Source organism: Trifolium pratense, linkage group LG1 (genome assembly GCF_020283565.1).
Source record: "Trifolium pratense cultivar HEN17-A07 linkage group LG1, ARS_RC_1.1, whole genome shotgun sequence".
Taxonomy (NCBI): domain Eukaryota; kingdom Viridiplantae; phylum Streptophyta; class Magnoliopsida; order Fabales; family Fabaceae; genus Trifolium; species Trifolium pratense.
In genome coordinates, this window is record NC_060059.1 from 32,915,328 (window position 1) to 32,939,625 (window position 24,298).

General features: G+C 29.6%; 3 protein-coding genes and 3 long non-coding RNA genes across 6 annotated transcripts; 4 read left to right on the forward strand and 2 right to left on the reverse strand.

Annotated features, from left to right (window-relative positions):
- Window positions 1–1,932: 1,932 nt before the first annotated feature.
- LOC123913618 lies at window positions 1,933–2,814 on the forward strand. Its single transcript, XR_006811678.1, has 3 exons — window positions 1,933–1,997; window positions 2,352–2,435; window positions 2,762–2,814. It is a non-coding gene; the product is annotated as an uncharacterized LOC123913618 (long non-coding RNA).
- A 2,826-nt stretch (window positions 2,815–5,640) lies between these two features.
- LOC123913564 (putative B3 domain-containing protein Os03g0621600) lies at window positions 5,641–8,011 on the forward strand. Its single transcript, XM_045964350.1, has 7 exons — window positions 5,641–5,750; window positions 5,843–6,230; window positions 6,395–6,516; window positions 6,607–6,880; window positions 7,011–7,094; window positions 7,481–7,551; window positions 7,662–8,011. Exons 1-7 carry the CDS (start codon window positions 5,691–5,693, stop codon window positions 7,905–7,907), a joined length of 1,245 nt encoding a protein of 414 aa, XP_045820306.1. The 5' UTR covers window positions 5,641–5,690; the 3' UTR covers window positions 7,908–8,011.
- Window positions 8,012–8,884: 873 nt separating this feature from the next.
- Window positions 8,885–9,787, forward strand: LOC123913609. The gene is made up of 2 exons (XR_006811665.1): window positions 8,885–9,013; window positions 9,400–9,787. It is a non-coding gene; the product is annotated as an uncharacterized LOC123913609 (long non-coding RNA).
- A 9,561-nt stretch (window positions 9,788–19,348) lies between these two features.
- On the reverse strand, window positions 19,349–20,351 carry LOC123892666. The gene is made up of 3 exons (XM_045942516.1): window positions 20,274–20,351; window positions 19,864–20,152; window positions 19,349–19,417 (listed from the first exon to the last, which is right to left on the reverse strand). Exons 1-3 carry the CDS (start codon window positions 20,294–20,296, stop codon window positions 19,349–19,351), a joined length of 381 nt encoding a protein of 126 aa, XP_045798472.1. The 5' UTR covers window positions 20,297–20,351.
- Window positions 20,352–20,371: 20 nt separating this feature from the next.
- On the reverse strand, window positions 20,372–22,140 carry LOC123913614. Its single transcript, XR_006811675.1, has 3 exons — window positions 21,622–22,140; window positions 20,669–20,881; window positions 20,372–20,543 (listed from the first exon to the last, which is right to left on the reverse strand). It is a non-coding gene; the product is annotated as an uncharacterized LOC123913614 (long non-coding RNA).
- Window positions 22,141–22,624: 484 nt separating this feature from the next.
- Window positions 22,625–24,298, forward strand: LOC123913598 (B3 domain-containing protein At2g16210-like). Its single transcript, XM_045964388.1, has 4 exons — window positions 22,625–22,919; window positions 23,008–23,517; window positions 23,605–23,879; window positions 24,031–24,298. Exons 1-4 carry the CDS (start codon window positions 22,863–22,865, stop codon window positions 24,050–24,052), a joined length of 864 nt encoding a protein of 287 aa, XP_045820344.1. The 5' UTR covers window positions 22,625–22,862; the 3' UTR covers window positions 24,053–24,298.

Genomic DNA, 24,298 nt, shown 5'->3' on the forward strand with positions numbered 1-24,298 from the left:
CCCCCACTCCCCCATATATTATATATACCACCTTAACCTCAAAATTGGGACACACTACTACTCAATCTATTACTATAATTTCTTCTAATTTTCTATCTGAATCATGTCATCCTATATTCCTCGAAAGTACTTTAGGTTTATGCGATATGAAGATCTTCAAAACGGAGAAATTGTAAGCATTTTGTTCCTATAAATAAACTTTATTTTTATTTCTTTATATATACTTATTATTAATAAAAAAAATATTTATCTTTTGTAGAGAGTTCCAAAAGAATTTGTGGAGTTACATTGGAAAAGTGTATCAAATCCTGTAGTGTTTATTTTCCCAAATGGTGCTACACAAAAAATATATTGGGTGAAACGTAATGGTGATATTTGGTTTCAAAAGAATTGGGAAAAAATTTCTAAGTTTTTGAAATTTAGATTTAAAGTAAATTTTGAATACATTGGAGGGTCATATTTCAAGATTGAGATATATGGTGTCAATACATTGGAAATTGACTATTCCAATATCAAATTCATAGATGAAGTTAATGCTGCTGAAAATAGAAATGAAGTTATTGAAGTGAGTGATGATAGTGATAAGAGTTTAGATGAAAGTGAATTACCTACACAAACTCAAAGGACCAAAAATGGCAAGAGAAAAATGGTTATGGATTCTAATGCTAATCATCAAAATATATCAGGTGAGATCATTTAATTGCTTTTTTTTTGGTATAATGATTTAATTACTTTTTTATTTCATGTTATTTTATTGTAACTTATAAATTATTAACATACTTTTATTAAACTTTGTAGGTAGTAATAGAGGACACATGAATAAGAAGGCTAAAAAATGCTCAACAAGTAAAGCCAATAATGGAAGAGGTAATGCCATTTCCATATTTTATAAATAAAAAAAAGGTTGTATTTAACTTATATCTTTTCCTACCATGTTTGAGTTTATTTTCTTGATATTTTTTTGGGCTAAAGATGAAGAAATAGAAGTTGTATTGAGTGATGACATTGATGAAAGTGACATACCCAAGCATGAATTCTCAAGTGATTTATAACCTTTTTTAATTCATCAATTTTTAAATAAACTAAAGTATCCTCCACACAGAAGTTAGGAATCGAATCCCTACCAAATGATTGAGACACCAAAATATCGACCGTTTATGTGTCACACATTGATTTTGTCTATTTGATGAACCTTGTAAATGGATTCAAATATTTGTTTTTCAATATTAACTTGGCAGGTAGAAAGAGAGGAGGCATAATTAAGGAGAGAACTTCTTGTGGTGAGAATCCTAGTTTTGAACTTCAATTGTCACCTTCTTACGCCTATGGTCGTTGTTTGGTAAGTTGGACATATCAATGGTTGCGAAAAACTCATTTTTAAATTGTAACAAATAGATTAAATATGTAATTTTTTAAATAAAAATGATTTTTTTTAAAGAAACTAACAAACAAACTTTGATGAAATAGAGGATACCAAATGATTTTTCGAGAGAACACTTGAAGGGGTTCAAAGGGACTGTGAAGATTAGAGTTGGTAAGGACATGCCTATGAAAGTGAAGTTGAATATTGATACCAATGGATCATCAATTATCACCACTGGTTGGAACTTATTTGCTGAAAAATATAATTTGAAAGCCAGTGATAAATGTAAATTTGAGTTGACTCAAAGCCAACCATTTTCATTCAATGTTGCTATTAATCCAGCTACAAACAAACCATGTGAGTTACAAGATTTTTTTTTTTCTTCTTTTATTTATATGTTTTTTATTATTGTTATCGAACAAATTTTGTTAAAATGTTAACTAGCCACATTATTTTTGTTATTAGTGCTTATAATCAAATTTTGTTATTATTGTTTATAATCAAATTATTTATTTTCCAATTATTCCTTTGAACCATGACAAAGATTATAGAGAAAGAAGCTCTTCTCGTGATAACAATATTGGGATCAGAAAACGCAACATTAAAGGAACTTCTAATCGTGGTGATATTTTGGGTACTCCTCTAACTTTTTTGAAGTTTAATTTGAACGAACTTTCGAGTCTCATATTTTCGTTGATTTACAATTTTCATCCTCACATTTCTTTAGATGTGAATAAGTTAGCCACTTTTTTAGAGTGAATTACCCACTTAGTATTTAAAGTTTTTAAGCTTGATTATTTTTATGTTTCCATAATCATTTCATATATTTTTTATAAGTCTAGAGAGTGCATGTTCTTCTTTTTATTGTGTAAATTTTTCTTATTAATATTTAATATTGACAAGCATGCATTTTACAAAAATCATATATTTTCATTGTACCTTAGCTTGTAAATGGTTTGAAATTACTTTTTGTAATATATCTTGGCAGGTAGAAAGAGAGGAGGCATGATTAAAGAGAGAACAAGAATTATATCAAATAGAAAAGAGAGAACAAGAAATTATCGTTCACGTGGTGAGAATCTTAGTTTTGAACTTCAATTGTCACCTTTTATATATATCTCTAAACTAATCAATTATTTGAGTTTTTGTACAAAAGTTTTTAATTGTATCATTACTATTTTGACTTATCATTAGATATATCATAATTATATTTAATTTTAAATATTTGTATATTTGAAATAACTTATAGTTATGTTGTTGAAGTGCAAGGATTCAGTTATATTTTTTATTTTATTTTGGAACCTAGCTACATATTATTGATATGTTTAGAGACATAAATAGAATTTTATAAATTCAAATTCTATTTAAAATTATTAATTATCATTTGGTATTATGCAGATTCAATGGGTGGTAATATGATGAAAGATTTCACATTCGAGATTTTGGTGAAAGAGAATTATCCTGTAGGGTTAATTACATAAACTATATTTTTTAATAACCTAATTACATAAACTATGGTTACTATGTAAATATATAAATAGTAATGTGAAAATTACATATATAAATAATAATTTTGTTTGTATTTGTAGGATTTATCGAAGGAGTTTATAAATATACGTGATGACACTTTATGTGGAGTTGAAAATGGAGAGAAAATCGTGCTCTGTATTAGTGAAGCATTTTCATAGTTTTAACGGCATTAGATTTGGTGATGGTTGGAGACCATTTATTAAAAAATGCAACTTAATTGGGAAAGTTTGTTCCTTTGAGTTAATTGATGAGGAAAAATTTGTATTTAATGTTTTAGTTGCAAGAAAAAACCATGGAGTTGTTTGATATAAGTTGTTCTTTTCATGTGTACTAACTAGATGTTTAGTTGAATATTTCGATGTATATTTTGGTACTATGCTTTTTATGATCTGCTCTTTAGGAGTTTTAATTTATGAAAGTTTGTAATGTTTTTGGTATTATTAATGACCCTTTTCGTTATTCATTCGAGTTCAACTATATATAGTTTATACTGGTGGTTAGTTAGAATTGTCTCACGACCAAATTAATTAGCTCTAGCTAGTTGTTAAGAGGCAAAATAATCATACAGTTGGACACCATATTTTAACTTAAAATTTTAAGATATTAAATTTATAAATTTTCTAACTTATAAAATGTTCAACCTTCATTTTTTTAAACAATGTAAAATTTAACTCACACTTGTCACAACGATTTTAGCAGCGGAGTTTAACTCCAAAGATTGATAAAGCATTAAACAAATAAAAAAAATTCCCCTTTTCACCGTTGTCTATGTCTACATTATTTATTTTTTTGTTTTTGAACAGCTTTATATGTATGTGCATTGAAGTGTGGATTCACAATGGTTGGAGTATCACACTATTTTCTGATCAGTCATGCACATTTCTTAGGCTTCACATATGAAAATGAAAATAAATTTCAAGTTATGATGATATTTGACAAGATTTGGAAATAGATCCTCCTAATAGGCTGAAAAAAGAGTGATACAATTATAATCTATTGAAATTTTCTATGTGACAGAAATGCCAAGACCTGCATATCACTCCAAGCTCAAAAAACAAAACGATAATTATGTTAGAACTTGAATGAGAGAATTAGGGAAATTGATTATGAAAAGAATGAGAGGATTAGTGTAGATGTATATATTTGGTGTTAAATTGGCTGTGGTTTGCTTTATAATGTGATGAAGATCATCACAATTTGTTTTTTCACTGATAATCACGTGTCCTATTTTTATAAGAAAGAGCTGGTGAATAATTTATTTCTTTCTTTCTTAATTTTGCTCACATGTTGATGTTGCTATAGACTCTAGTGTACAAAATGAAGGACAACAAACAAAGTTGAATAAAGATAATAATTCTGTACTTTTTTAGGATTGTGTTGTCTCTAATGTCAAATTCTGTCAATCGAGGCAATCAAATTCTGTCACTTTTCTCACTTCTCCCAACTTATTCCATTTTAGGAAAACTTTGCTATCTATTTTCTATTTACTCATCATAAAATCTTTTTCCATCCCTACTTAATTGGTGTGTCATCATAACGTTTGCTATCTTATAGTTATAAGTTTGTGACAGCAACTTTTCTCATATTTGAATTTCAATATAAAAAAAAAAAAAAAAAAAGACTTTTTACAAGTAATCATATAATTTTTTTAAGGGAAAATAAATTGGTTAGAAATTAAGAAGTCCTCATATAAACGAAATATATTATGTTATGAGATGCTTATAATATAAAGCAAGTCTTATATGAGAGAATGAAGGAGAGAACATTGATGTAAAAACATAAATAAATAAGAAATTAATTTAGGGTGGGTATGACATGTTCTCAAAGTTATATGACCAAATTAATTTCAAATTATTAATATATTTATTATTTTTTCTAAATATATTTCAAATTAATTTGTTCTTTATTTTTTATAAGTGCAGACAAAGTGACAAGCTTTACCTAAAGTTTATGTACATAATTGCGCGAGGGAAACAGATTCCGTGCAGTATAATGTCTATAGGTGAATCTCACCCGTTGGATTTGATCAAATAATTTTTATATAGTTTATTGTATTAAATATGTACCATCAGATTTCAATCTAAAGGTCCACATTTTACTGACTGCATTGATTTTTGAGGAACACACAAAGTGAGTTATGTCCTTCCAAAAATAAATTTTTTCCATAAGTAAAAGTCAAATACATAAAAGTCCATGAGACCAGCCCAGGTCGAATCATGAAAAATATATAGGTCTGATGGACCGACCCAAAAAAAACCCGATCATTTTTTTCATGCTTTTTAAAGCCCCAGCCCCATTAAAATGCAGGGCTAATCGGTCGGCCCGGTAGTCCGACCCTATTTATCAACTCTAATCCCATCCACTTACATAAAGGGGGGTCTAAAATCTCTTGACCAAAAAAAAAAAGTCTAAAATCTTTACTACTCATTACATAGTTTCTAAGTTTGTTTTCACCCAAAACTTGTATCAGCGCATGATCATATAGACACGTACGATAATCCAAACGATAACAGTACAATTGATTCCAATCCAACTTACAAGTCCAATGCAATTACCACCATGTGCTCTTCAAACCAAATCATTCAACAAGACAATTTTTGAATAACCTTTACAAACCCATATCCCAATTTTTTCCCTTTCAATGAAACAAAAGTCATAAACAATAAAACTCTTATTTATAGAGTAAATAATTTTTTTGTCACTTTTCTCACTTGCCAAGTCCTTCCATTTTAGTGACATTTCTACTTACTCTACCACAACCATTGTTTCATTCTTCATACTTCTTCTCTCAATCATCATGTCATTTCGAAAAGGCCCAAGTTTTAGGATAATAATAGTGCAAGATCAGAAAACATATGTAAGCATATTAATTAACTAACCTTATGTTTCATTTATTTTATATATCTTTGTTTTAAAAATGTTAATATCTTTCTAATTTTTTTGTTGCAGAAGATTCCAAAGCTTTATAGGGAGAAATATTGGAAAGGAACACCAAACCCAATAATCCTAAGACTCCCAAATGGTTATGAACAAGAAATGTCTTGGGTGGAAAGAAATGGTGAAATTTTGTTTCAAAAAAATTGGAAAACTTTTTCAAAGGATCTGAATCTCAGTCATGGATGTGTTTTAACTTTTAAGTATATAGGTGGATCACATTTTAAGGTTAAGGTATTTGGTCCTAAATGTTTAGAAATAAACTATTCAAATATAAGATCTGAAAATGAAGATGTTGTTGAAGCTAAGGAAATTATTGAAGAAGTGAGTGATGAAAGTGAAGATGAGATTGAAATACCAATGCAAGCTCAAAGGAAAAGAAATGGCAAGAGAAAATTCCAAGGTGACTAATTCATATTTTTTTTCTTTTCTTTTTCTATTTTTTTAGTCTCATGTTTTATTTTTAATAATTTCAATTTTTAATATTTTTTCTGGCTATTAACTCTAAAGCTGGAATAATTAACTTTTTTTTTAGTATCAAAAGTAACTTTTTTTGAAATTTTGTAGGTAGGAACAGAGGAAATATGGTGAAGAAGGTTAAAAAGAACCCAACAAATGAAGATGTTAATGATGAGAATCCATTTTTTGAAGTTGTAATGACAAACTATTATGTCAAAGGATGTTACCTGGTAAGTTTTTTTTTTTTTTTTTTGAAAGAAACTACTAAATTTGGCTTAATTGGTGGAGTATCTCTAATAAATTACCATGATTTGAAATAGTGGATACAAAGTCAGTTTTCAAGAGAACAGTTGAACAATTTTAGAGGCATTGCAACCCTAAGGGTTGGTAAGGACACCCCTATGGAAGTGAAAATAAGGTTTGATGATAACTATAAAAAAGCTATGATGTGTGCTGGTTGGAAGCTTTTTAGCAAAAAATATAATTTGCAAGTTGATGATACTTGTAAGTTTGTGATGACTCAACGCCGACCACCTTCGTTCATTGTTATTATTAATCGACCTAGAAAAGGATCAAGCCCTAAGAATTTGCAAGGTTTTTCTTTCTTTCTTTCTTTATTATTTGCATTTGCATTTTTGTTTTTGTTATTAATTTTTTAATTCTTTTTTTATTAACATCTACATTGCTCAATTTCTTTGATCCATGACACAATTATAAAAAAAAGGGATCTCTTGTGATAATGATATTGCAAAGAGAAGATACATTAGAGGAGCTTCGTGGGGCCGTCCAAGAGTATATTTTGTTGAGGGTATTCTTCTAACTTCTTTAAAGTTTATAGATTTTAATATTATAAAGAATTATTAAATAGTTGTAAATTTTATAAATAGTTCATTAAATTAAGAGAGTTTTTAATTAGGTATCCAAACAAATCAATAATTTGATTTTTTGAACTAAAAAGTTAATAGTTGTATCATTAATATTTAGTTTAATGTTGTTTAAAATTTAAAAAGTTATTCAAGAGTTCAAAGATTCGGTCATATTTTTTATTTTATTTTGGAACCTAGCTACATATTATTGACATGTTTAGTGACATATTTAGAATTTTAAAAATTCAACGTCTATTTAAAATAAAATAAAAACTTGTGTCCACAATTTTATTATAAAATTATTAATTATGATTTTGTGTTTATGCAGATTCAGAAAGTGGTATTATGGTGAAACATTTCAAATTCAAGATTTATGTGAAAGACGATTACAATTATCCTGTAGGGTTAATTTCTTAAACTATGGTTACTTACTATGTAAATATATATAAATAGAGATGTGAAAATGAAACATCTAAATAATAATATATTTTGTTTGTATTTGCATGCAGAGTTTACCAATGGAGTTTATGAATATAGTAGGATGTGATAAGAATGTGAATGTGGAGTTGAAAATGGGGAGAAGATCGTGGTTCGTAAAAGTGAACTATTTTGATAGTATGAAAAGCAGTAGATTTGGTAAAGGATGGAGACCATTTATTCAAGAATGCAATTTAATTGGGGAAATTTGTTCCTTTAATTTAATTGATGAGATCAATTTGGTATTTAATGTTTCAGTTGTAAGAAAAAACCATTGAGTTGTTTGATGTGTTGTTCTTTTATGCTTTGTATTTTGGTATACTAGTTTGTATGATGTGCTCTTTGTGAGTTTTATTGTATGAAAGTTTTTAAGTTCCTTGATATGTTATTTTGTGTACAATTGTCCTTGATTAATTTATTAAATATTGCTATCAGTGCTATATATGTATGTTCTTGCTGTTGGATAATCCAATTATTCATAATATAAAAAATCAAATAAAAATGTATAAATAATTGCCTTGCATACTCCTTTTGGAACAAAAGAAACGATGTGAAATAAAACACCATAACTTTCGGCCAAGAACTAATTTTATTTGTTAAAAACTAATTTCTTTTCATAGCTGAAAATTAAATGATGACAATTAATTAGTTTTATTTTGCTTGGTTAATTTTTTTTTTTTAATGGCAAATATAAAATGTATAAAGATAAAAACTAAAATGGTACAAAAGAAAGTTCCTAAAAATAAGACGTACCAGAAATATACTTCACCAAAACATAACAATCTCTATGGGTAAGGTAAATAAAAATACATGAAAAAAAACCTGACACCGCCACTATATTAGAGCCCCTCAAAGGAATCATGAGAACAAAAAACTCCTAAAGAAGAGAGATGCAGGGATTAACTACATGTAGGACAAAACAAAATAGGGCCTCCAATTTTCCTGGTTCATTGAGACCCAACATGACACCCCAACAAAATCTATCGGTTGCAGCATAAAGTATGGTGGATGCCCCACTTATAAAAGGAACATGGGGAGGTAGAGTTTTTACCTATAAACCATTTTCAAGATAAAAGTTTCACCATATCAACTAGACATTAAAAGTTCATTATGAAGATTTTCCCTTGTATATTATGAAGGGCTAAAAAAGTAATAAAAAATATAATAAAAGGTCAGGTGATTAATTAAATGATATAAAGAATCAAACACATACACGCATCAAAAATGGTCTCTTGTTAATAAAGAATGGGTTTTTTCACACTATAAAGTGATCAAACAATTTATTTCTAAATTCATAAAAGAAAAAATATGGCTAAAGTTTATATATTCATTTGTGCTATGATTATCATTTTTTCCCTATTTATTTCAATAACAAACTGTATAGGTAATTCTAATCAACAGTTTTAAATTTGGTGGACACTAATAACCAAGATTTCGTTGGGTATCAGTATCATTATACAAAATTCATTATCATAGCGTATTTTTATATTAATTTATAGAGATAAATAAGTTTTTGGTCTAAATATCTCAAAATGTTTTTAGCACTTTCAACAAGGATTAATCCTCAATCAAATATTTTTCGTCACGATTTATGATCCCTGCTTTATTGAGTCAACTCATATATCATTCGAAATTTTGAATTTTTCCACACAATTTTGTTTACTCCATTATAGAAACCTCTCATAACATAATTTAATTTTTTTTTAACAAATGATCGGTGAAATATGAATTTAATTTGATACTTTCTATAATTCTTATTTAATATCACAGAACGACTGCCTAGCTGCGAAAAGGATTCGGATTGTCCAAGGGATTTGTGTTGGCTTCCTGATATTCCAAGATGCATGCATCAAATGTGTGGATGTGCCTTGCCCAGTGATTAAGTTATCAATTATATGTTCCAAAGAAGCCATGAAAGTTGCTTAAAAAAAAATAAAACAGAAGCCATAAAAGTTAATTAATAATATAGTATATTATGTTATTTCTACCCATATGATAATGTTGGTGTTGCCTTTGTGATTTATTTCACAGTTATGTATTTTTCCCTTTTCTGATCTTTAAATTTCATTGATGTATGCAAAAGTTCTATTATAATAATTATCATAAGTATAATTATATATATATATATATATATAATTAAATAATTTTTAATATTTTACAATATAGTGATATAATTATATTTTATATTAAAAATGACAGATTGCCCTCTTGTTGATTTGTCGTATTTGTAATTGATCATTGTCACTCTCTTTCTAATTAAGGGGTATTATTCTTTTAGTGATGGTGCCTATAAAGGGTTTTAATTTATTGGTGGTGTACCCCTTTATTTCCTTGTAGTTTTATTTGCATGTTTATTTTCCTGTCTTATCTTAGAAATTAACAAGCCCTTTTTTTTTTTCCACTAGTGTCGGAATTTCAATTAAGCCACCACAATTTCACTTGTTTGTAAGTTTTTATCCGCACCCCCTTATATACTCAAAAGGGATTGTTAGGAAGACATCAAATAAAAAAGAAACTCCAAAATATCTATCACATATAACTAGACAATGAAACAAAAGATAGCGTGTATTTAAGCGGATAAAACCAAATTTACAAAATCAATACATTCAAAATTATGATTTTTCATCATAGAACTAATCTAACACTATCTAAATCAATTCATTTTTATATATTTATCTCTCTTAATCAATGGTAACAAACTACACTTTATTATCTCAAGTGTAAATTACACTTGAGAAAATCTATTCCCACTGAACACACACGACAATCCAAACCTTCACAGCACAATAAATTAAGTCCAAGCTAGGACCAGTTTTCTAGCCTTATATGTAGGTGTTGCGTTAGATTTAGTCTGAATGGAATAGAGATGTTAATTTGCTCCGTAAATGATGGCCGCTGATAGAAATTTAGCAAATGTACTAAATCGCCGTCAAGTAGTATAATAAATCGTTCTTTCCGTAGGGATTGTTGTAATTCAATTGCAAATTGAAAGCATACTTAAGAAAATTGACATAATCGTAACAAAGGGGGGAATTTGTTTGGTTCAAAGTTTTGATCATAAACTTAAAAATGACTTAGAATTCAAATTGATGAAAAAAAGTTATTGATCCTTTTGGTTCATCTAATTACTATTTCTCTTGGTAATTTCATGTATGATAACAAATTACTCAATTTAGTTTCATGATTACATTAAACATAATTGATTATGCCCAATGTCTTAGTAACATAATCATCTCTTTCTTAGGATGATCAATTAAGGAATAAAAACTTTAATCCTTTAAATCTCAATTAACAATCCAAAATGTCTTGGGAGGGGGTATTACTGGAAATAAGAGGAGCCAGGGGTATATTTTGGGAAAAAAATCTAAAACAGACCATAAGAAAATTAGTAGGGATATTTAATATAAAGGTAAAGAAAATGGTTCAAATTGAACAAGTTTTGTATGGGTCTTAACGAGAAGGACTACTACTAGTTCCAATCCAACATAATGAAATGAGGACAATTTTTGAATGACCTTTACAAAGACATATCCAAATTTTTCCATTTCAATGAAATAAAACCAACAAACCAATAACACTCTTCTCCCCTTAACTCACCACCATAATTTTTGAATCACCTTTGGCTTTAATCACACACTGTACTTTCTCTGTGCAATAAAACCACTCTTCTCCCCTTTCACAAAAGCTACATAGTAGAAAACAAATTTTCCTTTCCTCTCCCGTACACATTCCATACTTTCTATTTTCCATTCATCTTGGCTCTCATCTTCACTCTCACTTTGTCTCTCCTTTAGCTGATAGTGAAGACGATGAGTGTGAAGATGCGAGTGATGATGAGTGTGAAATAGTCAAGCAATCTAAAATATAATCACTAAAAGATGAACAAGATGTTTGGTAACAACTAACAACAATAAAAGATCTATTATAAGTCATGGTTGGAAGTTATTTAGAAAAAATATAACTTGCAAGTTGAAGATTTGTAATATGATTCAACGCCGATCGCTGTAATGATTCCCGTAAAGATCTAATATCAATTGAGCCATAAAAGGATCAAGCCCTAAGAGGTTGCATGGTTGGAGGCAAGTTGGAGACAATTTGTGGAAGAATGCAAAATAGAGATTAGAAATAATTGTATATTTGAGTTAATTGATGTGAACAAATTTGTGTTTTAAGTTTCAATGGCTGGAAAAAAAATTATGTTGTTGGTACGAACTAGATGTTTATAGTTGAACATTTCTTTGTTTTTTTCTTTGAAGTACAAGATGTAATTTAGCTCAATATTTTTATGCTTTGTAGTTTGGTATGATTTCTATGATGTGATCTTTTGGAGTTTAATCATATTAATGTTTGTAAACTGAATCTTTTAAGCTTTTTCATGGTATGCTTTGTATGGAGAGAAGATTCTCTTAAAAGTGGAAAAAAAATTTAGGAAATAATGTTGTTATTTCGACTGATAGATTATAAACATAGAACAATATTTAAATGTAAAAGAAATAAAAAAAAAAATTGATTGATAGTTGAGATGTGAAAATTAAGAAAAATTGAGAGGATCCATTCTCGCTTTGTATGAGCTCTTTGGAGTTTTACTATATGAATGTTTGCAATGCTTTGTGTTGTTTTAAATTTATATGGGTCAATCTTCAAATATATAATGGAGTATATAATTGTTGTATGGTAAACAAATTTAGACATAATATATTTAGACACACGTATATAATCTTAAAATTTATGTTTAGGAGTTGTATGCTGTGACTGTGATTGATTATGAATGTAAGTAGTGATGTTGGTTTCATTCTCAACTCAAAAATTGCATAGAAACTGGTTTTTCTACAGTATCAATCGATTGGTAGGAGTTTTCAAGTCTTGTGAATCGATTGATACGCTCTGGAGCGCAGAAAGTCTCTACCAATTGATTGATAGGTACCCCTGGTCCTGTCAATCGATTGGTATTGTATTGCAGAGTGGAAAAATCTGATTTTTTAACTGTCGTGAATCTATTCGCGACTCTGTTCGCGAATAGATGCACACTATATATAAATGATAAAACACTCGTTTTAACTCTCAATTGATCACCAAAATTTTTTAGAAAATGCTCGTAAATTCTAATTATGATTTTAGCATTTTAAATATACACCTAAGACTTGTTAAGTCAAGTGCTTAAGAATTAGAATAAGATGGCATAATAATTATAACAACAATGTGTAGCTACGATTATGGTTACATAATGGAGATACCTTAGTTTTCCCAACAGCTAAATATAAGGAATATAGTTCTAGATATGGTTACACCGCATAACCGTTTCATTAATCTAGTTTATACTAGTGGTTAATTAGAAGTGTCGCAGGACCAATTAATTAGCTCTATTTGCTATTAGGCAAAACAGATGAACTAAACTTTGAAGCCTTTTGTGACATTTTTAACCTGTCTGTGTGTTAATTATGTGCCAATTTGGTTGATATCAAACTCCAATGAATCAAATGATGGATATTATTGATATATAATATAAGGGTAAAGAAAATGGTTCAAATTGAACAAGTACTACTTCTAGTTCCAATCCAACTTAATGCAATAAGGCAATTGTTGAATTACCTTTACAAATCCATATCCAAAGTTTTCCCTTTCAATGAAATAAAACCACAAACCAATAAAACCCATCTCCCAATTAAATATACATTTCAAACCAATAAACTTTTTGTCACTTTTCGGTGAAAGTTTTTTAACTTTTCTCTACACAATCTTCTTACCAACATTCATACCAACTTGTTCTCTCATCTATCAAACAACAATACACAACTTGTTTCTATTTTCTTCTTGAATCTTCATCATGCCAATTCATTGTTACCCTGAATTTCATAGGATAATATTGCAAGATAAGAAGCTTGTAAGCATATTTACATTATGATTATGATTCATTTTAGCCATTTTATTTATGCATGCTTTTCTTTACAAAAATGTTAATATATTTTTTATTTTTGTGTTGCAGAGGATTCCCAAGAAATATGTGGAGAAATATTGGAAACATTTATCAAACCCAATATTCCTTAGATTTCCAAATGGTGTTGAAAAAAATATATTTTGGGTGGAGAGAAATGGTTATATTTGCTTTCAAAAAAATTGGAAAAATATTTCAAAGTCTCTAAAATATGGATATCTCTTAACTTTTAAATACTTAGGTGGAACATATTTTAAGGTTAAGATATTTGCTGGTAATGCTTTAGAAATAAACTACTCCAATATCAAATCCATAGATGAAGATGAAGATGAAGTTGTTGAAGATGAAGAAGTTATTGAAGTGAGTGAAGAAGAGTGTGAAATAGTTAAACAACCTCAAAGGACAACAAAAAGTAAGAGAAAAATTCACATGGATTTGGATTCTACACAACAAAAAATTTCTAGTGAGTTCCTCAACTTATCTTTTAATTTTGTATGTCTTGTAATATTTTTCTTTTTTTTTTTAACATTAATATTTTTTGTATTTGAAAAATAATTACTTTGAAGTTTATGCTAATTGGTTTATTGCAATTTTTTTCTGAAAAAGATAAAACTCTTTAAAAAAATAATAGAGTTCTATGTTCAAAATTCACTTTGTAAGTAGTTTTTTTTAGCAAACATTTCTAGTAGATAATGTTTTTTTAAAAATTGTTTTTTATTATAGTAAAAAAAAAATTTAAAAATATTCTGCTTTTCTTAGGAATGTCTAAAATATAATCACTAAATTATTATTCAATATTAGATGTTAATTTTTTTAGGTACTCAAAATTTATTTATAACTTCTAAATATATTTTTTAAATTATTCAATACTAAATGTCATAAATTTTGTTTTAATGTGTAAAAGAATTCCCCTAGAGATGAGAATCCGAATATAAGAAAATTGATTTACTTATTTTTTAATTTTGCAGGTGGTAACAGAAGAGGCCTGGTCAAAAGGGTTGAAAAATGTTCAACAAGTGAAAATCCCTTTTTTAATATTAAATTGAGAAAATCGTACGCTTATGGCAACTTCATGGTAAGTTTCCTATAAAAATAAATAGAAAATGTACCAATTTTGGCTTTAATTGTATCTCTAATAAATAAATTACCATGCATGATTTGAAACAGGCATTACCAAGTAAATTTTCAAGAGAACATTTGGAAAATTTTGTAGGCACTGCAACACTACAAGTTGGTAACGTCGACATGGCTATGAAAGTGAGAATGAAGTTTGATTATGAAAATAGAAGATCTATTCTAAGTGGTGGTTGGAAGTTATTTAGCGAAAAATATAACTTGCAAGTTAAGGATTCTTGTAAGTTTGTCATGATTCAACGCCAACCACTTTTATTCACTGTTATTATTAAACGACCCAGATAAAAAATTTATGTTTGTTGGTACTAACTGGTTGTTTAGTTGAAAATTTCTTTGTCTTTTTGTTTTAAGTAAAAGATCGATGTAACTTAGTTTTACATTTTTATGATCTGTATTATGGTCTTTTGGAGTTTAAACACATGAATGTTTGTAAACTCTCAATTTTTAAGCTTTGTATTTTGGTATGATTTTTATGATATATATATGATCTTAGGATTTCGTTGACATCAGGTGTCAATTTTAAGTTTAACACCAAATCATATTAGTCTATTTATGTTCAATCCACGACTCTCATTTACTCGCATAAATTTACACCACGTGGCATCCTCTTTAACTTTTACTCTATCATTGTGTAATACTGGTATTAGCTTCGCCTCTCATGTATGGGGTTGAGAAACCTCTTAATTCACTTGCATCTCTATCAAGATTAGTGACTCCTGATTTATTTTACTATTTTTCCGACCTGAATCTTTAAAATTGATAATTCGACTTAGGGAATGCTAGACATAGACTTCTTATTCAAAGGACATGAAATAAACTCATTTATGGAATCTAATTGTTATATATAGAGTTAGTTTCATAATCACATGCTATTGGGTCGTAATGTTTTTATAATTGATGGTTTAACTGAGTGAGACATCAAAAGTTACAAAATTTATCTATATGTAAAATAATATTAATTGTTGATCTGTTTTGGTATGTATGAGTCTATGTGAATTAGATATTTACTTTTTTCATAAAAATCGATATACTTATTGCTATACTCTATGAGTTTGAAAATGAAAATCCCCAATTTACAGTTTAACAGAACTAGAAGTATTGCAAAATAATTTATAACAAATGTGCTGTCATGTGAATTTAGTTTCAAATGAGTAATAAAGCTTCACAATATAGTTATTCAATACGTAGATACTATAACTTTTATTTCACCATAATTGTTAAACATGTTGCATCATTTTTTTTTTAACATCAAAAAAGAATTATGTATAGATTATAAAAGGAATTGAATCCAGCACAAGAGGTACTCTACCTACACTAGAAGAAACAGTATAAATAGTACTCCTCCCAATCAAGAAAACAAAACCAAACACATAAGTTATTTCTTAGAACTAAGAAGATCTAATCCAATTCCAAGCCAACTAGCCAAGGAAACTTTTTTTTTTAAAAGTTATTTACGTTGTTTCATATATTGATGCTTCTCATGCATGATTCTCCCACTAGTGCAAACCTTGAAGCATAAATGAGCATGTAATGCAGTAAAATCTCACTTGATTAGCCAAATTTAAAAACTGACGGGAATGGAAACGTAAAGTGTGCTGTACTTATCATGAAGCTAATACATGTCTTAATGTCATAACAACACTATACTATCATCCACATACTGGAGATCTGATACATTTAACTATGAGTTATCAATCCGAAAACTCGAGTATATATAGGGAAATTTCCTCTACACTCATAACTGTCCCGTTGGCTCAGCCCCTTAACCACCAATAAGAATAGGAACAATGCCAAAAAGGTCCCCTAGCTTCAACCCTCTCTTAATGTTCACCTCTCCTTGCTTGGATAACCATTTACCCAGACAGGGAGATCGACTCCCATAAAAGATGTTGGCACGAATCTAACCACGTCATCTAGAGTCAAAACCAAATCTCCTCATCAAATAATCTAGCAAAGACCAACTTACCTTTGGGATAAGGCCGGTTATCAAATAGGAAGAAAAAAATATTCCTCAACATATTTGCATCATTGCATGAGAATGAGACACCTATTAGGCCACGAAATTGGATCCTCGAAATTCCAAAGTAGATTCAACAGAAAAAGAATATATAACAAAATAACGAACAACCAAAAGATAGCGTCTATGTTTTCTGTTCCTTTTGGAGCAACAAAAATAATTTAGATTTTTAGAATAAATTTTGATGAGTAAAATTAATTATATATTTCTATTTCTAAAATTTAATTTTACTTGAATTTAAAATTTGTCTTTGTCCCACAAAGGTGATTCGGTCAATAGCTATTAGAAAATTTGTCTTTGTCTTCCCACAAGGGATTCTTCAATTGTTTGAGTCTTTCATTGGCTTAGAGGTTGGGTGTCATGTGCGTCTCGGGTGACTTTAGTGTGACATGTTGTTGTGTGGTCTATACTAACCTCTCAGAATGAGTATAATTTTGCTGGTGGGTTTTCTTCGATTGAGAAATTGGTGGATAGGTAAAACTCATCTCATGAAACTTGTTTCTAGGTAAAAATCCTACTAGCTAGCCCCTGTTCTGAGTGGAAAATGCAACCACTCATGTGTTGGATCCCATAGGTTGTGGCAGGACTATCTTATCTATATCACTGAGGCCCTGGGTGAGACGTCTCTATCGGGATTTTTTTCTCTAATCCAGATTCTCACTTGTTCTTTTCAACCTTTTGTGAGGAGTTTCAAGGACCACTGTTTTTTTAGTGAAGTAATTGAAATTTGAATTCCAGATTTCTCACATCAACCCGCTTTAAGAATTTATAACCACTAAAGCACTAAAAAAAATTGTCTTTATGTTTAGAGTTTAGACTGATATAAATTAATTTTACCTTTAGCTAGATGAAACAAAATTTATAAAAATAAATTATTCAAAACTAGCGGACCAGACAGGCGCATTCAGCGTCTGTCTGTGTCTTAGGGTTGGTCTAGTGTTGTTGGTTTGGTTCCTTGGAGTATGCTTCTCAAAAATCTCAGGTTCGATTTCCCCTGATGTCAATTTCGATGGGCTAACTTTGGCTTTAAATGGGCCCTGGCAAGTGGGTGGTGGGTTTATTAATAAAAATGTCCATAAAAAAAATGTCTTATATTATGGTGAGTTTATTAATAAAAGATTTTTGTTGCTAAAAAAAATTATTTTATGTTATGGTGAATTTGTTAATAAAATATTTTTATTGTTAAAGAAAAATCAAGGATATTGTTAGTATTATGAAAAGTTCACACCAAAACTTATATATCTTATTTATATATAGTATAGATTTTTTTTTTTACACAAAATATATAGTATAGATATAGATTAATTTGTATCACTACATGGTCATATAGACACGTAACGTACAGCACAATGAAAACAAGTCCAATGCACAACTAGACCCAATACAATTGGTTCCAATCCAACTTACCAATTTAATTGCCACCATGTGCTCTTCTTCTTCTTCAAGTCCAATAATTTCGATTTTTTTGTCACTTTTCTCACTTCCCAAGTCCTTCCATTTTAATGACCCTTACAAAGACATATCCAAAATTTTCCATTTCAATGAAATAAAACCAATAAGACTCTTCTCCCCTTAACCCACCAGCTTAATTTTTGGCTTTAATCACACACACACTCTTCCCAAATAGTACTTTCTCTGTGAAATAAAAAACTTTCCTTCCCTCTGCTTTCTATCCATCTGCGTTTCATCCTCTATCAAAGTAGATCTGCATTTCTTCTTGAATCATCATAATCATCATGTCATTTCATTATTTCCCTGAATTTTATAGGATAATATATCAAGATAAGAAGCTGGTAAGCATATTCAACATGTATATTTATTAATTTATATTTTTTGTTTTAAAAATATTAATATCTTTTTGAATGTTTTGTTGTAATGTAGAGTATTCCCAAGAAATATGTGGAGAAATATTGGAAAGGAATGTCAAACCCAATATTCCTTAGATTCCCAAATGGTGTTGAACAACAAATATTTTGGGGGTCACTACAAAAAAAAGCGCCTTTTTGCGGCGGTTTTAAACCTATTTAGTGGGGGTTTTAAACCTCCGCAATATGTTTCCTGGGATTTTTTCAAACTGCCGCGTTATAGGTTGCCATAGAATAGTTACGGCGGTTTTTAACTTACTTGCGGCAGTTTACAAAAACCGCTGGTATCGCGTTTTATTTGCGGAGGTTCTTTTGAGGGGGGTTTAAACCCCCACAGTTTAGTTTCTTTAATTTTTGGGAGTTCTTAACCTCCAGAAAATCTGTGTTGGATGAGTTTAAAATATTTATTTTGTGGGAGTTTTTAACCTCCGTAATACCAATGCTGGATTTTATTTTTATATTTAATTTTTTATACTTTAATGAACGTTTATTTTTAGTTTTAAATATATATATTATTTCATTTCACTCATATTCCAAATAAATATATAACCTGTTTCAAAATATATATATAACCAAAATGAGATAAACTTAGTTCAAAACATCATATATATATATATATATATTTATTGTCTAATACCAAATGTAACTTAACAATTCCTAATATAGCATAAAATTCATCCTAACACAATATAGAATCAACATGTTTTATAACCCAACAAAATGTTGTTTGATAAAACTATAATATGTAATAATCCTAATTATAATCTTGCATCAGATATTGCTTCCACCACTTGATCCTCGTGCATTAAAAGGTGAATCAGGCTCGCTTGCAACGTCAGGCTGAAAATAAAAATAACAATTTAATTAGTTAAAATATTTGACAAAGCTTCCACAAACAAACACGGTTACAACAAACCAAAATGATATTCAATTTTGCATCTGCCATTTTTTCTAGGATAGTATATAGTACAACTATAAACACTTACATGTAGATGAATTCATAAACCCAAAGCTATTCAACTAACTTAAATATAGTCACATATATACAACTAAACACACTTACATGCATATGAACTCAAAGCTACAACTAACTTAAATATAGTCACATTATCCATAACATAGTGAGGCCTCATTGACCCTGACACATGAAATTGTTCTGATTCTATTATATTCAACTATTATTCAACATTAATCAGCTACCATTATTCGAGGAAAACTCAGGTATTATTCAAGATGAACCCAAAGCTTAGCTAGGAACAAAGATATAGGCTAATAAAAGAACTTACATTCGATGAACCCAAAATGTTAGCCACTTCCTGAGGAATGCATCCTTCTTTCATCATAAGATAAGCTTTAAATGCACTTTCCAAGTTTGTGTACTTTTCTTGCCAGTAATTAGGCGATGATGTAGACGGAACAATCGAAGAATTACTTAAATGTGAAAGTCGGGCTATGTTACTTGTAAATGTATTAGTAGGAGTTGCTGCCATACCCAAACATCGCATTCTTCCAGGATGCTCAGGCCCAAGCACTCTACCGACAACATCATTAGGAGAAATTACAGATTCATCAACACTGTTTTGAGTCAAACCCACTTCAATTTGTTCATATTAGCATATACAAGATCATCAAGTCAAAAAATAATATAGTTAAAATACATGCATCCAAAACAATAATTTATTAAATTTAAACTTACCACTGTACTATTTGCTGCATCATTTACAAATGACCCATCCTTTTTTTTATGGGTTTCAATATACAATTTTCCACGACTAGACTTCTGTCCAGTTTCCAAAAACTAAAACAGAAAATATGTCAAAATTGGTAGTAAATTATATTTGGTAAAAATATGAAGTTAATTTAGTAAAACTACCATCTCATGTCTTTTTCTCGAAAGATGTTTAGAACCATCAGTATGAGGAATAACTTGTTTGCTTCGATTTTCTTTATTTTTTCTACAATGCTCCTATTAAAAACAAATACAAGTTAAATAATTAATCATATGATTAACAACAAGCATAATGTATGTTTGATTAAAGCCGCGATATGATTAACAACAACAATAAATTGATCAAAGTAATCAAATTTTACCTGCGTTTCTGGTTTCAAACGGTAGTTTACAAAATGAGCCCATTGAATTGGGTTTATACCTCTAGGAACATTACTTATGATTTCATCTCGGGATTTTGATGGATCATAGAAGGTAACCCACAAATTTTGTCTATGTGTAGCCCACTTCTTTGAAATGCTAAGCTTGCAATATCTCTTTGCAAGAGCTTCAATAGTCATAAATTTAAATCGAGGCTTCAAAATAAATAAAACAAACTCAGATTCTATGCATTTAAATAATTATTTTAAAATAATTAAATAAAAAAGTCTCAGACACATAGACAAGGATCACTGTCTGATATGTAGAAATTTTACTATTTCAGAATAAATTTTTGTGCATATCAAAAATGTTTACCTTTAACTAAATGACAAAATAAAATATACTAATCTACTTAGACATGTGCACATTTGTTTCAAAGTCACCAACCATATGGTTGTTTCAAAGGCTTATCATTAACCAACGATGAGGTAGCTAGTAAATTATGGGGGTAGCTTAAATAGCAATGTAGTAGTTGAACATAAAGAGCCACAAAGAGTAGAATCTAAAAAGGGTAAATTTGAGAAGTATATAACATCAATTAAACCAATTGAAATGCAAAGATAGCCTTTCATTGTAGCTGATACAGAGACTGTTATTATAGACTCAGTTCATGTTCCTTACGCTATTGGTTTCTTGGTTGTAAAACCCAGCGATGATCTGTTATCTAAAGATAAAGGGTATAATATGATTAAAACATATATAATAAAGGAAACAAAATTAAGCAGCAAATATGAAACTCACTCTGTTCAAAAGAGTGGAAAAAACATAAAGGAAAAAAGAGTGATTTTTTTTCCTCATAGTTACCTAATAATTTAAGGAAAACCAACCATTAAGAACTTTGATCAAACAGTTTACATGCACTCAATAAAACTAAAAAATAAGTGACAATGCTTACCTCAAATGATTCTTTCTTGTTGTTACTCCCTTCCTCTAACAATCAACCTTCAATCAACCAACACTATATGCAGTCCTATAACCAGTCCTACAAAAAGCACACAGAAAACATTTCAAATCTTTTCAATGACAAATCAATTCATTCATAAGAAGAAGGAAACCCTAATTAGATAAATGATTGAAACCCGAAGTAGAGAAATTATAAAACCCTAACGAAATTTATTGAAACCAAATAGAAATCATAAATTGAAAAGGAAGTGAGGTTAACGAAATCAAACAACAGTGGTGAGAAGCGGCGTGTTCACTAACTGAGAAGCTTGAAGCGTCGTGTTCACTAACAGAGAAGCTGCGTGTTCAGATCTAAAACGGAGGAGCAGTTTGTGAGTTTGGAGTGAGATGGAGACGCGTACGGTTGTTTTTAGAGTGAGACGGAGGAGCGGTTTGTTTGGAGTGAGACGCGTACGGTTGTTTTCAGATCTTTCTCTGTTCTCTTCTTTGTTGAGAAAAATATAATGAAAATAAAAAAGTGGGAAAAGAAAAATATAATGAAAATAAAAAAGTGGGAAAAGAAAAATCAAATAAAAAACAAAAAAGCGCCAGAGGGAAAAGGTATAGAGCGGGGAGTGAAAAAAAATTAGAATTAATTTGAAGTATACTGCGGGGGTTCTGCAAAATCCCCAGTAAAAAATTGCCAGTAAAAGGTAAATTTGGGCGCGCCTCAATTTTGTAGTATTCTGCGGGGGTTTTGAGAAACTCCCACTAAAAAACCGCCGCTAAAAGGCGAATTTTTTGTAGTATAGATATAGATTAATTTGTATCAGTGCATGGTCATATAGACACGTAACGTACAGCACAATGAAAACAAGTCCAATGCACAACTAGACCCAATACAATTGGTTCCAATCCAACTTACCAATTTAATTGCCACCATGTGCTCTTCTTCTTCTTCAAGTCCAATAATTTCGATTTTTTTGTCACTTTTCTCACTTCCCAAGTCCTTCCATTTTAATGACCCTTACAAAGACATATCCAAAATTTTCCATTTCAATGAAATAAAACCAATAAGACTCTTCTCCCCTTAACCCACCAGCTTAATTTTTGGCTTTAATCACACACACACTCTTCCCAAATAGTACTTTCTCTGTGAAATAAAAAACTTTCCTTCCCTCTGCTTTCTATCCATCTGCGTTTCATCCTCTATCAAAGTAGATCTGCATTTCTTCTTGAATCATCATAATCATCATGTCATTTCATTATTTCCCTGAATTTTATAGGATAATATATCAAGATAAGAAGCTGGTAAGCATATTCAACATGTATATTTATTAATTTATATTTTTTGTTTTAAAAATATTAATATCTTTTTGAATGTTTTGTTGTAATGTAGAGTATTCCCAAGAAATATGTGGAGAAATATTGGAAAGGAATGTCAAACCCAATATTCCTTAGATTCCCAAATGGTGTTGAACAACAAATATTTTGGGGGGAGAGTAATACTAATGATGATATTTGCTTTCAAAAAAATTGGGAAAATTTTGCAAAGTGTCTCAAATATGGAAATCTCTTAACTTTTAAACACATAGGTGGACCATATTTCATGGTTAACATATTTGGTCTCAATGGTTTAGAAATAAACTATTCCAATGTAAAATCCATTGTTGATCAACAAGTTGTTGAAGAAGTAGCTAAAGAAATTGCAAAGCAACCACAAAGAAAAAGTAATATCAAGACAGAAATAAGTATGGATTGGGATTCTAAACACCAAAAATTCTCAGGTAGTAACAGAGGAGGCATGATGAAGAAGGCTAAAAAATGCACAACAACTGCTGCAGCTGCTAATCAAAATCCCTTTTTTGAAGTTGTATTGTCAAAAACATATGCTGCTGGCTTTTACTTGGTAAGTTTGATATAAAATAAATCTACTAATTTTGGCTTTATTTATTATTAGTTAATATTCTGATAAAATTTCCATGATTTGAAATAGTCAATACCAAGCGAGTTTTCAACACAACAGTTGAAGAACTTGAAAGACATTGATGCAACCCTACGGGTGGGTGAGGACACGCCGATGCAAGTGGGCTTCAAGTTTTATAAGCACAATAAATCTATTATTAGTGGCGGTTGGCCGTTGTTTTGCCGAGAATATAACTTGAAAGTTAATGATGTTTGCAAGTTTGTGATGATTCAAAGCCGACCACTTTCATTCACTGTTATTATTGATCGAGCCAAAGACAGACCAAGAGCTAAGAAGTTGTCAAGGTTTTTCTTTCTTTAATTTTTTTATTTTCTTTTTGTTTTTAAAAATTATTTTTAATTCTTATTTGATTAACATCTATATTTCTTAATTTCTTTGACAATGTTTTTTTTTTTTGTGTCTCAAATAATATATATATATTTTTTGTATTTGTAGATTGAACCAAAGGAGTAAGTAGGGTTTATGAAAAGAGGATATCATGAAGATTTTGCGGTGTTGAAAATGGGGAACAGTCAACGTTGAGTACGGAGTAACTGAGTAAGGAATTGGTGTGATATTTGACTCATTGAGTTGATTGATGAGAAGAAATTTGTGTTTAAAGTTTCAATTAGGAAAAAAAAAACTATTTAGTTGTTTAATATGATGAACTTTGGTATGATTTGTATGATGTGGTCTTTGTTTAGTAAATCACTTTTTGATTGAA